Source organism: Diachasma alloeum, unplaced genomic scaffold, assembly GCF_001412515.2.
Source record: "Diachasma alloeum isolate Michigan unplaced genomic scaffold, Dall2.0 Dall_scaffold_00211, whole genome shotgun sequence".
NCBI classification, from domain to species: Eukaryota; Metazoa; Arthropoda; class Insecta; order Hymenoptera; family Braconidae; genus Diachasma; species Diachasma alloeum.
This window is the reverse complement of record NW_021680376.1, coordinates 701,046-714,549: the sequence shown is the minus strand read 5'-3', so window position 1 is coordinate 714,549 and position 13,504 is coordinate 701,046. Positions and strand designations below refer to the sequence as shown.

General features: G+C 38.7%; 2 protein-coding genes across 2 annotated transcripts in view; one reads left to right on the top strand and one right to left on the bottom strand.

The window, feature by feature from the left end:
- Position 1: 1 nt before the first annotated feature.
- On the bottom strand, positions 2-12,136 carry LOC107036720. The gene is made up of 5 exons (XM_029126020.1): positions 12,061-12,136; positions 2,029-2,180; positions 1,064-1,251; positions 760-867; positions 2-125 (listed from the first exon to the last, which is right to left on the bottom strand). The coding sequence occupies exons 1-5, from the start codon at positions 12,134-12,136 to the stop codon at positions 2-4; spliced, it is 648 nt and encodes a 215-aa protein (XP_028981853.1).
- A 98-nt stretch (positions 12,137-12,234) lies between these two features.
- LOC107036719 overlaps positions 12,235-13,504 on the top strand; it is a 4,576-nt gene continuing 3,306 nt past the window's right edge. The window contains exon 1 of the mRNA XM_015254854.1: positions 12,235-12,383. Coding sequence (XP_015110340.1) covers positions 12,235-12,383 — 149 coding nt within the window. The remainder of the gene's footprint in view (positions 12,384-13,504) is intronic.

Genomic DNA, 13,504 nt, shown 5'->3' with positions numbered 1-13,504 from the left:
TTCATTGGAAGTGGGTGGACAAGTCGAATATGCTGAGGGGACAGTCGCAGTAGTCGAGACAGTTGGGAAGATTCTCTGCTTGGATTATCTCTGAGGGTAAGTCCTCGGTTCTGGAGGATGATGGGCTGCGATGGAAAAGGTATTTCAATTTTTATAATTATCATTAATAATTAACTTTAGCAATATTAAAAAAATATTTATGGAAAACGTTAGTGTTTATTGAGAGATGTGACTAGTAAAGAAATCAGTAATTTAAATTATTAAATTGGAAACTGAAGGAGTATTTTTTAATAAAATATCTTTTAATTTTCTTTAAGTGATTGCTGATTACTAAAGGCGTGAAAATCATTTGTGGAATTAATTACTTAATTTTGAATCTAACAATTTGATCGTAATTTAATATTATGAGTCTGGCTATCCCTGATGGAAATTCTTAAAATTTAATTTTTTTGGAATTTCCAAACACTTGTGATTTCCACACACCCTCAAATGATTTTCGATCAATTCATTTGATTGGGAAAACTCAATTATGAGAGAGAATGTGGAGTATTCCTCCTGTCAAAGGAGGGTAATTAATTATCGTGAGGCTTCAGTGTTGGGAAACCGTTAGAACCTCTGAGTTCCCCTGAGGAGGGGAATCCCCATGAAACTAATTATTCTTCGAGAAATAGGTCTCGATATGTCAGACCTAAATTGAATATTTTGGGTGTGTGATTTTGAGAAAGAGCCCAGTTAATGACGTAAACAAGTTACTCTTACGTGAGAAATATGTGAAGAATATCGCCGACTAGACCGTTTTCCAGCAGAAATCCATTGGAAGCTTCACAAACAGCTCGCAGCAAGCAGCTCCTGCCTGGATATCCAGCGCTGGAAGTCATTAGTTGTAAGAATTACACAAAAATCCGTGAATTATCCGCATTCATATCCATTTTATTTTCAAGCCAAGTCTCTCTGAAGGCTTATCACATAAATTGGTGTTATAATAAAACACAAATTCCGAGAGATTGAATTTTAGCAATTAAAATACTTGCATTCGGAATGAAAAATCAAAAAATGAAGTCACCTCTCCAATTTATTCTGGACGAATTCATACGCCATTCTCCTGTTCAAACCCCGTCCCCTGAAATACTCTTCATAATCAAAATAAGTGGAATTTTTATCATTCGGGAGGATGTAGTTAGCTTCGAAGTAAAACGCCAGAGAGACGGATTTGTCAGGGATGTCCAGTGGAATTCCAACAGCGAAAAATATCTGAAACGACGGAAAATGCAATAGAATGCGCTAGATATATTATTTTGTAAAAAAAACAAAAATGAATAGAACAGATTTTTTATACAATTTATTCCGTCAATATTATTGCAATAACATTTCAGATTTTCCGTTTTTCCAGGGGAAAAGTCGACTTTCGCCAAAATCGAATTTTTTAGCCGGGTGAACGTTGATTCCAACTATTTAAGCGCCAGGCTTATCAGAACTGTCAAAAGTATGTGGAAAAACTGAAAACTGAGAAACCGTTTTTTTTGGCCCCAGCCGAAGAGTCAGATTTTCGGGTTTTCCGGGGGAAGTGGATTTTCGCCAAAATCGAATTTTTTAGCCGGGTGAACGTTGATTCCAACTATTTAAGCGACGGGCTATTCAGAACTCTCAAAAGTATGTGGAAAAAGTGAAAACTGAAAAAGTTTTTTTTTTCCGATTTTCAAAGGGTCAGATTTTCCGTTTTTCCAGGGGGGAAGTCGACTTTCGCCAAAATCGAACTTTTTAGCCGGGTGAACGGATATGAATGTTTTTTTGGGCTCAAATGAAAGCGCGGCCGGAGAAATGACGTGCTAGAGCCTCTAAACATGACAAATGTCTCTAAAGATGATATCTGTTTTCAATTGAAAAGCAGATTTTTGAAAATTGATTTTTCTCGCGATTATTTTCACACCCGACAACCCTGATCCGTAATTCAATACCCAGTGCTACTGAGACGGACCACAAAAATAATGTCACTTATTAGTCAATCAAGAATGATTGATGGGTTGTTACCCCCATTCCTGAGCCCTGGGGAAATCCAACGGAACGTATTAGCCTTGTTGCAGCAGAAGTTGCGTTCTTCGTCCTTGACCCACAGCACACACATATCAATAACACAAATGGGCAAACTTCAATCCACCTGTAAAGTAAAAAATAACAAATTGCTGTTTTCAAACACTATAAATTCTGGGGGGGATGAAAGCTATGGCTTTAGTTTTTTTATGAATCAATTAACAGAGCAATAAAACTACGAAGCAGTAAATCTTCAATTTCCCGAGAGTGATTTGAAATTTAATGCTCTTCGAAATAGTTGCTTGGTATTCAGTTATTACTCAGCGTAGATTTCTTTAGCTTAAGAATTATAGTTCTAGGATTGATGTGAAATTGTGTCAAGAACTTTCGCAATTGGATTTTTCAAAAATACTATGTCCCGGGAAAAAAATGGAAGTGCGATTGTAAATAGTTGTTGACAAAGTAAAATGAAAATGACTTCAAATCGAATGTCTCCCATTCAAAATTAAAAATATTCATCAAGTTGAATAATAATATTTATTTTAATTCCTTAATGCACTATTAAAATCCATAAATTTATAAGCAAAATGAGTATTGAACAAAAATGAATGGAATAATTAAATACTAAATAAAGTTGAAATTAAATTTAACATTCCCTCGAATATGCTAATCCGTTTCCCCTAAAATCCATCAGCCCCAATCCCCAAAAATCCAATGTCTTAGTTATACCCCCAGATCCTCTCAGTACTCACCCCCTCATTATACCCGATCAGACACAAGGTAACTGAGAACAAAGCCGAAAGAGTCGTTAGCGGTTGCCCGGAACGCCTCGAGATAATTAAGAAGATCGTCCGTGTTTGGCTTATAATTAAGCTAATAAGACGTGGTGCATCACAAACGCCCGGGGTTGAACGAACCCGTTCGTCTCGAAACAGATCCGCGCTATAAAATCCAACGTCTGAGGTTCACGATTCTACTGATTCCTTATCTATCGTCGACGGTCCCTGCCGTGTCTACTCATGCTCAAATACCACAAAGACCATTATTCAGCCATTTCTTTTTTTATTATCCGAAATGGAAATTCACCCATTCAACGGAGCCCGCACATATTTTATTCGTTACGTAATACTTCGATTGTTTCGTTTTACGTCGTCGATGGTAATTCGGATTTACGAATTTTCGAGTGGGCAATTGTGTTTTCGAAAAGAGAGTTGAGGTAGAGTTGCTGTCAACTGCAGAACTCGTCCTTATGATTTATGTATTAATGTTTTTTCTGCGAATTATGTGCTTTTGCACTATTCCATCAGGTGATAGGTTGACTAGGTGTTGATTGCGTCAAGGTAGAAAATCAATTTAAAAAATATTTTTAAAAAATAAGTAAGAATATCGAGTTTGAAGAAGCTGAAAGTCATGACAATTTAATCAACGTCGTGATTTATTGTCCAGTATCCTTCGATCTTCCATCTAATGAGTAACGTCGTGATGAACGTATTTATTGAAATAAAAAACTACTGAAATGAAGAGAAAACTTGAAGTATGGCTTAAAAAATTTGTTCCTTCCCCAGGATCTGGATGAAACAAGTTGAAGATGACTTGAAGAGGATGAATAATTTTAAAAAATGTTCAAAAATGCGAGGTGGTCGGCGGCGTGGTCGCCGCCATCTTGTTTGGGTACCCCCTCCTCTGCCCGGAGGTGCTTCGAAGATGGCGATGCCTCCACCTCGAATTTCAAACATTTCTTAAAGTAATTCATTTAACTATTCAGGCTAATTTACTCATTATCCTCACAATATTTTTTTTTATTCTCATTTTTCATTATTTTATTTTTTTTCTCCCTTGAGGAAAAAAATTGTAGTGGTAAGGGAAGCGCAGATAAGACGAATTTTTCAGGAAATAAACTCGATGGTCTTCTGTTTGTGAGTATTTCCATGATCCTCCCGTCGTTTCTGGGAGTTTTATGAGGGACGATAGAATTTCATGATCCAATTGTAACGATTTTTTCGGCGACCTGGAAGATGCTATTGGGTTATTTATACGTATCGCATCCCTCATGGAGGGCGATAAAAAAATTAATCTGGAGTTCTTCGTGGGGAGGGGGGAGGGGCTGGCTGATCAACCATTGGTGTGACATTTCCCTTTCTTGATTAAGTTTTTTTTAGGATGAGGGAGTGTATTTCATTCCATCTCAGGGAGAGGATATTACGATTTTCAGATCGAGTGATGAAAGCAGTGAAAAAAAAATGTTACGAATGGAATGACATTACTATAGAATTTTTCTTTTTTAGATTTTATGTCTTTTATGACAAATGCCATGATAATTCATCATATCATATATCGTAATGTCAGAACATGATTTTTTTTCGTTTCCCATTCGAGCTATTAATGAATCCCTCGGGACATTAATTCATGAGTCTAGAAGATAAATGGTGAATCAAGAAATTAATGAATTGAGTACGAAAAAAGTTCCACGAAAAAAACAATAAAATCAGTAGAATTTTCTATAGAAAATATCTCAATAAAATAAGTTACGAAGAAAGATCGAATTCTATTGATTTTTCAAGAGAAAATTTTATATTGCAAATTTCCACAAAAAAATGCAGAGAAACTGCGAAATTTCTCGCTGTAATCAGAAACGAATAGAAATTTCAACAGTAATTCAATCGAATTTTCTACCGAATTCGCTAGGTTTTTTCTATTATTTCCTCGTACATTCGAGAAAAATAAATGGTTCAATTCCATGGATTCATTAGCGAACAATTGAAAAGAAACAAAGCTCCCATTGGGAACCAAAAATCATCGTTCTCCGCCCGCTCAGCGCCCCGATGTCATTCACCGAAGAAATGACCAGACAACACGAGCATCTCAATCATCCTCAGAAATCCGACCTCCCGCTCCTCCCTCAGCACGAACCCTCCCCCCCATAATCCCAATTCCCCCGAATTCAATAGAGCTCCCCAACAACGCCCTAGCCCCCCAAAAACTCCATTCGGTGTTATTAAATTCCCGCCTCACCATAGAATTTTTCCTCACCACTTCTAGCTATTGATCGCGCTGCGTTCTTCCGAAACGATACAAGGAGAGATGTGGGCTGAAATAGACAAAAGGACAAAGACAGGAGATAAAAAACGAAACGAGGAAAAAAAGCCCACATCGGGATGCTTTTGCAGTGTCCATACAGGTCACGTAGATTTGCCGTTATTTACCCTGGGCTCTTTTCCTTTTAGCCCCCACAGCGCCAATACAGTCTACGATTAAACGAGCCCCGCAGTTCTGTAGCACAACCTGATCCCAATTGAACTCCTTTGCTCCTCTCCACCCGCCCACCCCCGACACCTTTTCTCACCGAAGACTTCTTTTTAGTTTCAAAAACAAAAGTTCGTTACAGGGCTTTTTTTTCGTGAAATATCGCTGCTACGCCATTGGAAATTGGCGACACTGAGGAGGACACCGGATGACACCGTTTTGGGTACCCGAGGCAGTCCACTTGGAGGATAATAAAGAAAGCGGGAAGAATCACAAGGAGTGACACTTGTCGATAATGGTCGATTAAAAGTGAGGGCAGGCTGGGGGTGCTTACCGATCCCCGGTTGAACACGTCTCGGGGCGTTTTACCGGTGGAACATGTGCCGGGAGGGGTGGAGGCTTCTTCCATGCAAATTGACACGGTGCTTGGGAGTAAATCGGCTGGCAAATGAGGCTTGATCAGTGCCAAATTTTTTTTGGGAACGGCCGCTGTCTCACGTCATTCTGATCGAATCAATGAGAAAATCGTGGGGGGAGATCGAATTCAATTTTTTTGGTTAACGGGTGAAATAACACATCAATTTCAACACAGATTTAACATATGCAAATTTAACACGTGTGTGTCTTTGTTTAATTCGAATTTGTTATCAATTTATTTAATTTATCGATTTATTGATTTACATTTTCTTATTTATTGATGTAATTCACTGTATTATTGTTCATATTTTTTTGATTTTTCATTAAATGAATTCTTATGCTAAAAGTAAATATTTATTGATTTCCAAGATTGCATTGATAATTGTGTTGTCAGGGTGAAAAATGGTTTTTTAATTCCATTTTGATGACAATTTTTTTAATGACCATTGAAAAATCGGTTTGTCGAAAAATATATTTTTTTTAAATTTAAAATTTAAATGAAAAAAAATCAAATTTAATTGGTGTAAATGACTAGAGCTTGTTAAAGTCTATACCCATGAAAAAAATCATGAAATTCGATTGATTCCTCACAAAAAAATGTCACCATCTAAAAATCGCATATTCGTACTTTGAGGCCACATTTAGTCACCCCACCTCAAAAAATTGGAAATTCAAATTTGAGCGGTTACAAAGCATCCCTTGGAGAGCAAAAAATAAAATCTACGTCGTCTGCATCATCAAGAATGAGAATTCTCCCCACAAGGAACTGTAAAACCCCTCGTCCCGCATAACGACACCCGATACATTCCCTTCCAGTCCCAAGCGTCACCTCCCCGAAATGACCTTCGTCAGCTTCACCCTCACAGTCTCCCCTTCCCCCCAAAAATGACCCTAATATACAGCTCTCCCGCCGATTACCTCTCTCAAGACACCCCCGAGACGCATCCAACAATCGATGAATCGACAAGCCCCCCCGAGATTCCCCGAATAACGATCAGAACCCGGGGAATCCCACGATCGTCACGCGCTCAGGTGCGCGGCGCTAGTTGTACATTCTCCAGCCAATCAGACACAACCACAGACGCCCGAGTCAGTTGGTGCCAATACATCCGCCGAAAAAAAATCACATTCGTTTCATCATGTCAATCACAATTACCGAACACATTCAAGCCTTTGAACAAAGGACACCTCAGCCCAATAATGCAATAGAACTCACGGCTCATCCCGCCAGCTGTAGTAATTGGAAATTTCCGTTACAATGTTTCGCGATTCAATCCTGTACACGACAACCAATGTATACCCGATTGAAAGGTGGGAGAGGTGGTGCGGAGGGAGGCGGGGAGGGGGGTGGTGGTGGTGGTGAGGGCCGTTGGAATTTCAACGCGCAAACGGCACGCGATGGAATCGAATCCCGTGCATTCTCCTCGTGTCGAATTGAACGAAGAGAGAGAGAGAGAGAGAGAGAGAGAGAGAGACAGCGATTCGGGGGCTGAAAATTTATCGTAGGATGCGTTGTGTGGATGGCAACGCTGTTCGGTCATCTCTCACTTCGCCGCGAGCTTCTGAACGATAGTGTGAGGGAGACGGAGGAGTGGGAAGAGATGGGATGCGGTGAGTTAACTCTCCAGTAAAGCGCGTTAATTCGATTCAAACGCGAGCGACGTAGCTCCCGTTTATTTCCCTCTGAATTATTAATGCTGAGGTACTCTCATAATACGGGTGTTCAATGCTCATTGGTCGACGGAGGGGGAGGAGTTCATTAATGGTATTTTTTTTTATATTTGAATGCAGTTGTTTTTATTGACTTGTGGAATGGGGGAATGGGGTGAGCCTTGGATTTTAAGGGAATCGATTTTTTTGGCCGCGGAAATGAGAAGAGAAATTTTTGATATGTAGCTTTACGTCTGTTGTTTAGAGATATGCGATGATATTTGCGCGGTTATGGCATGTGCATTGACAACGTTACAGCCGTCTCCACATTTTCACGAGTTGTAACTGAGAATTGAATGATGAAGGTAAAAAGTTGTTCTTTAGTCGTAAAATTCATGGCACTCGCTGGGTTTTGCGAGCTGGACGTGTGTATGCCGTCGTAAAACGAATATTCGTGTTACTTTGTGAGTTTTATTCATTTACACGGGGCAGGAAGTATTATTTTTATACATTCTATAACAAATTGTGACTCGTGTTTTTAAGTGGTCGTGAATCATTTTTTTATCGAGGGGCGTTTAACTGATGCGTTGAGCTGAATTTTAGGGTTGAACTTTATTGATTTTAAAATTATCGAATTGAGATGTATTATCAGGAAATAATTTTCATTAGGTACCGTCTTGAATTTAAAATCAGGTATGGAGTCTCGTTTCGATGTCAATTTAATTCAATTATGTTCAAGAATAAATTCTGGTTCAGGTACGACATATGTTTCAAGCATAAATTCAGGTTTAGACATTAGCTCAGGTTCAGGGATAAATTTAAATTCTCACGTAAATTCAGATTCGGAATAAAATTTACAGACAGGTATATATTTAGACTTGAGCATTAATTTAGGTTCAGGTGTAAATTTGTGTGTATAAAATAAATTCAAGTTTGGATATCAGCCCAGGTTCATAAATAAAGTTACGTTCATCCACAAATTTATGTTCAAGAATAAATTCAGGTGCGGGTACACATGCAGTTTCAGGCATAAATTCAGGTTTCACCATCCATTCGGGTCCAGGTGTGAATTTAACTTCACGCGTAAATTTTGATTTGGAAATCAGCTCAGGTTCATAAATGACTGAGGTTCAGTAACAAATTTATGTCAAAAACAAATTCAGGTGCATGAATAGATTAAGGTTCAGGCATAGAGATGCCCACGCTCTCATGCTCTGGCACAAAATCAGGCACATGCCTGAATTCGGGTGCCGTGGTCTTTAATTCGGGTCTGTGCCTAAAATCAGGCATTCAGATGACTTCTAATGCATCTGTGAATTTATACTAATAGCTGAATTCAGGCATATCTTCCGATTCAAACCTGAATTATCGATTAACATGCATTCTCATCATTCCAAGACGACAAATTACTCCAAGATGACATACGCCCACGAGCCTTTACTCCCCGTAAGAAACCAAATGGAAAAAAAAATCACTCGACACGTTTTATTAACGACTGAGCCCCTCACTCCGTCCAACGATAACGGCTTTTTGCCCCGACGGTGGCAACGACCTGTCGGCCATAGTCCCTCGATCTCACCCGCTCACGTTCTTCCCCCTGACACTCTGATCTTAATTTCTTCTATTTATTTTCCTTACCTTCATTCCACCTTAGCCCGTTCTTTTTATTCTCTCGCTCTCATCGTTTATCCCTCGCGGTGCATCAGCCAAGGACGGCCGGCTGTCAAGTGCAGCACCAGCTCCACTTTGGTTGGCAGCATGAGAATCACTTCCAATAGTATGTGAGTATTAATCGAATTTTTATCTCAGTTTAAAGGTGTTGGAAAAACATTGTAGACAAAAAAAGAAGGGTAAAAAGGGTGGAAAACTGTTGGTAAAAACGTCGAGTTGTAGTCGGGGGTAGGGGGCGTTGCACGTTCTTGACTCTGGGCGTGTGATAAGAAGTTAGTTTTATGTGCAATTTCCTTTCCAGTTATCCGGTTTAAAAAGAGAGAGAGAGAGAGCGAGAGAAAGAGGTCGGTGGGGGATATAGGTGGAGGTGTGCAACCCAGTCCCGTTTGTATGCACACGGTTTTTCATGGGCTTCGTTTTTTAACACTCGCGCTACACCTTTCCTGATATCCCTTGGGGAAAATAGTACGTTGGGTAAAGAAAAGTATATTCGTGTGAATGGAAAAAAAAGAGGAGTGGTTTACATCTAATGGTGGCTGAATTTTTTATGCAAATTATGAATGTGTCAAGAGGCTTTTTTCGGCGGGGAATATTATTTCTGAGGTGAGTAATTCGTTTTATGATTATTATAGTTGTGACGGGGACGGTAATTTGAGAATTCAGTAATTCAGTGGGTTATGCAGTTATTTATTAATTTGTGAACTCATGCAGGTATTTAATAATTTTTCGAATTAAAAGAAAGAGAAAATTATTTTTTTGCTCGGTATGAGTGGAAATTTCTTGAATTGAAAATTGTTTAATTAATCGATTTTGGGAATTCGTCGTGAACTGAGTACTGAAATAATTATGATTCTTAATCAGAAACGAACTGACATATACAATCACATTCTTCCCCTGATAAATTAGGATTAGGAATCAATATTCCGAATCCTAAGAAAACTAGGATTAAAAACACAGTTTCCTAATCCTGAAAACTTGATCTAAGAATTCCAATTCCTAACTCTATGGATAAAAAAAATCCTAATCCTATAAAAACTAGGATTAGTCATGAAAAATCCGAATCCTGAAAATCCTGAAAAATGAGATTAGGAATTGAAATTCCTAACGTAACAGAATCGCAAATAAAAAACAAACTGTCTCATTCAAAAAAGAGGTTTTTATCATGAATTAAAATTCTTAATCCTAAAAGACTAGGATTAGGAATTCCGAACAATTCTAAATGTCCACTACATATCAATGCATTGATTTCCTCAATTCATAACGAGTTAAATAATGAAATGATCAATTTCAAAACATGCGCTATTCAATAAATTAATCATCTCATCAAAATTGCCATCAAATACAACATAATTATGACGCAAATTCAACAAATTCTGGCATTGAAGTTTTAATTACAAACGAGAGAATGTGACAAAAATACAAATGTCACGAATATTAAAAGAATAACCCAGAAACCAGTAATTCCGAATCGTGGTACATGAAGGGTTAACGGGAACAGTGGGAATAAAAACCTCGGCGTGGCCCAGACGGTTTGTTTAAATCAAATGTCGGTATGAACAGTTGAGATATCCCATTCGGCAAAACGACCTACAGAAAATGAGAAACCAACCTGGCAATCTCTTTCCGGGCTCTCGCGTGTGCACGCTAGGCTCGTCTGGTTACAATCGTTCGCCCTATTCCGTAAGTGCCTCTCTCTCCATCTCTATCGGGCAGCAGAAACAATCCGAAAGGGAAGCATAAACCGAGAGGGAGGAATGGAGCGAGAAATTGAAATATCAGATTGGCGGTTTAGTTCGAAAAGAGCGCGTTTCTATAACAGTTTTTTTTTATTTTTTTTTTATTTCAGATGGAAAATATTTGGTTTCATTTTGGTTGCGGTGAGGTCATGTGACGGATTGGAAAATCACATGCCGGGCGCACTCCATCGTCAGTTGAGGGAATTGAAGTATCCGGATGACAGCGAAATGGGTGTTTGTATATTTTATGTGTCAATATGGCAGTTGGGGTTGTTTCAGGAATTTTCAATTAGTGGGTGGGTGCGTTATTAATCGAAATATCTGGAATACTGTCGATAAAATGGGGGGAATTGTGTAGCGAATTGATTGGTTTTTGACTCACATCTCTACGAGCTGTAGTTTTTAAGTTATAAACATTTGTAGATAAATCTGATGTCGCGCTGATTTGATTGAAGGATTAGGATTATGAATTCCTAATCCTGACTATTTGAACTGAGCAGGCAAATTGCTGATCCTAAGAATAAAATGATATAAATTCTCATTGTTAAAATCGTGAACAATGGCATTAGGAATTTGAAGCAATTAGGATTGAAATTCCTAATCCTGGAATTCATATTTTCAATCCCGGATTAGGATTAGGAAGCCGATGTCTGAAAATCATAACAATTTGCATCAAGCAATCAAATTTCTCATTTGAAAGAGAATTGGAAAATTGAATTCTTAATCCTTCAGGAAAAAACTAGGATTAGGAAAAAAAATTGTCCATGATGTGAAAAACAGGAACTCCTGATGCTGACCATTTATGCTGAAAATTCAAGCCACATCCTAGAATACACAAGTTAGGATTGAAATGGCTAATGAAGAACTAGGATTAGGACCCCAAATCCTTAAAATTTGGAGAATTCAAATTTCTCATTCGAAAAAATCAAAATTAAAAAACCGAATTCCTAATCCTGAATTTTCTTGTATCCAAAATATTTCAATCGACAGCGGAGCATTTTTTAAGGAATAAAAAAACGCAATGGTCAGACATATTCTCGAACGATGGATGCGGTCAAGTCGTGAAGAGAATTTGATGAATAAATATAAGAGAATATTCTGAACATCGTTCACTCTCATTGAGACCCCGTAAACGTTTTCATTGTTATTTATTTCTCCCCAGCCTACGCTTTTTCCTTTATCGCATCGCTCTTCAGCCCCTGTTCCTCATTAACATTGGGGTAAGCAACAAGTAAGGGGTTAACTACCCCCTGTGGGCGCGGCAGCCCCCTCTGTATTTTCCTCAGCGCCCTCAATATCCTCTATTGGTATATACATTCATTAACAACACCGATATCCGATGGCAACTTCAGTTGCACTAGAGTTATACATCCATATGCTCCAGCTGTCATGTCTGACCTGTAATTGACTGAGCATTATATCTTTCATTACTTCACAGATATTTTTTGCCCTCGCTGTTCCACTTGATGATCCTGTGTCTACGAAAGCAATGTCCGTTGCTTTCTTCTTCGAAGCGAATTACGGCCTTGTCAAGTCAACCGAGGATAAAGAATCGCGAGGAATACGTGATGTGCATAAAAATGGAGTAGATGTGGATCGTCGAACTGTTTACAACATGTTGGAGTCGAAATTCCAAGAGTTTGTATTCTTTTCTTATTCAAATTTATGTATATCGTGACGAGGAAGAATTGCGGAAAAAAATGGAAATCGAGGGAACTGAGGAAATAAGTGGGAGGAAGTTCAGGAAGAAATTCTAGGAGTTAAAGCTCTTAATGTGAAAACGTTGCGATGAGGAATAAACATTTTGTTAACTTGTGTTCAGGATTGCGAATTCATATTCCTTATTTGAAATGGCAGAATTGAAACGTCAAATGGCTAATCCTGCAAAATTGAATCAGGCATCCAAACTCCTAATCCTCCATCACTAGGATTAGACGAACCGATTTATAATTCTAAGAGAGAAGAACTAGAGCTTCGACTTTTTGATCCTAAAGACCAAGGATTAGGAATTCAAATCGTGAACAATCAGATTAAGAATTGAAATTCCAAATTCTAAAAAAAATATCTAAAATCCTGAGAATCCCGAAAAATTGAATGAGGTATCCAAAATCCTAATCCTAGAAAAATTAGGATTGGACGTACAGATTCTTAATTCTAAGAAAAAAGAATTAGACATTTGCCATCTGAATCCTAAAGACCGAGGATTAGGAATCCAAATGCTGAAGAATCAGATTAGGAATTGAAATTCCCAACTTAAAAAAAAAACGTGTCGACCATAAATCGAAATTTCGAATCCTAAAAGGCTAGGATTAGGATTAGGAATTCCTGCCACTTCTAAATCTCGTCTACAATCGCGCCGGATTAGATAATATTAACGATTTCCACAATTGTAACTCGACATCGATAACCATCCGTGGATTACACGCCGCCTCCGGGTACAATCCCCCCCGATGCAACTTTCCGGGGCGGCATTTCAACCTGGAAAAAAAAATGAGGTGAAAGGGTGAAAAAAACCTCACGAGTAGAGTACGATGGGATTAGGGATTAGAGGAGGGGATAGAGTCCTCTCAATGCTTTTGGTATATATAAGTGGAACGAAGGAAACTGAACACGATAAGGCAAGGATCGATGTGACTGCGGTTCAATGAATCTCTCTCGCGAAACTGGCAAAGGAGAAACTCTGAGGAGATTGATGCGGTTTCGGGCCGATAGGCATCTAGGAACATTCTACTGTAGACCCGGGGGGGGGGGGGGGGAAA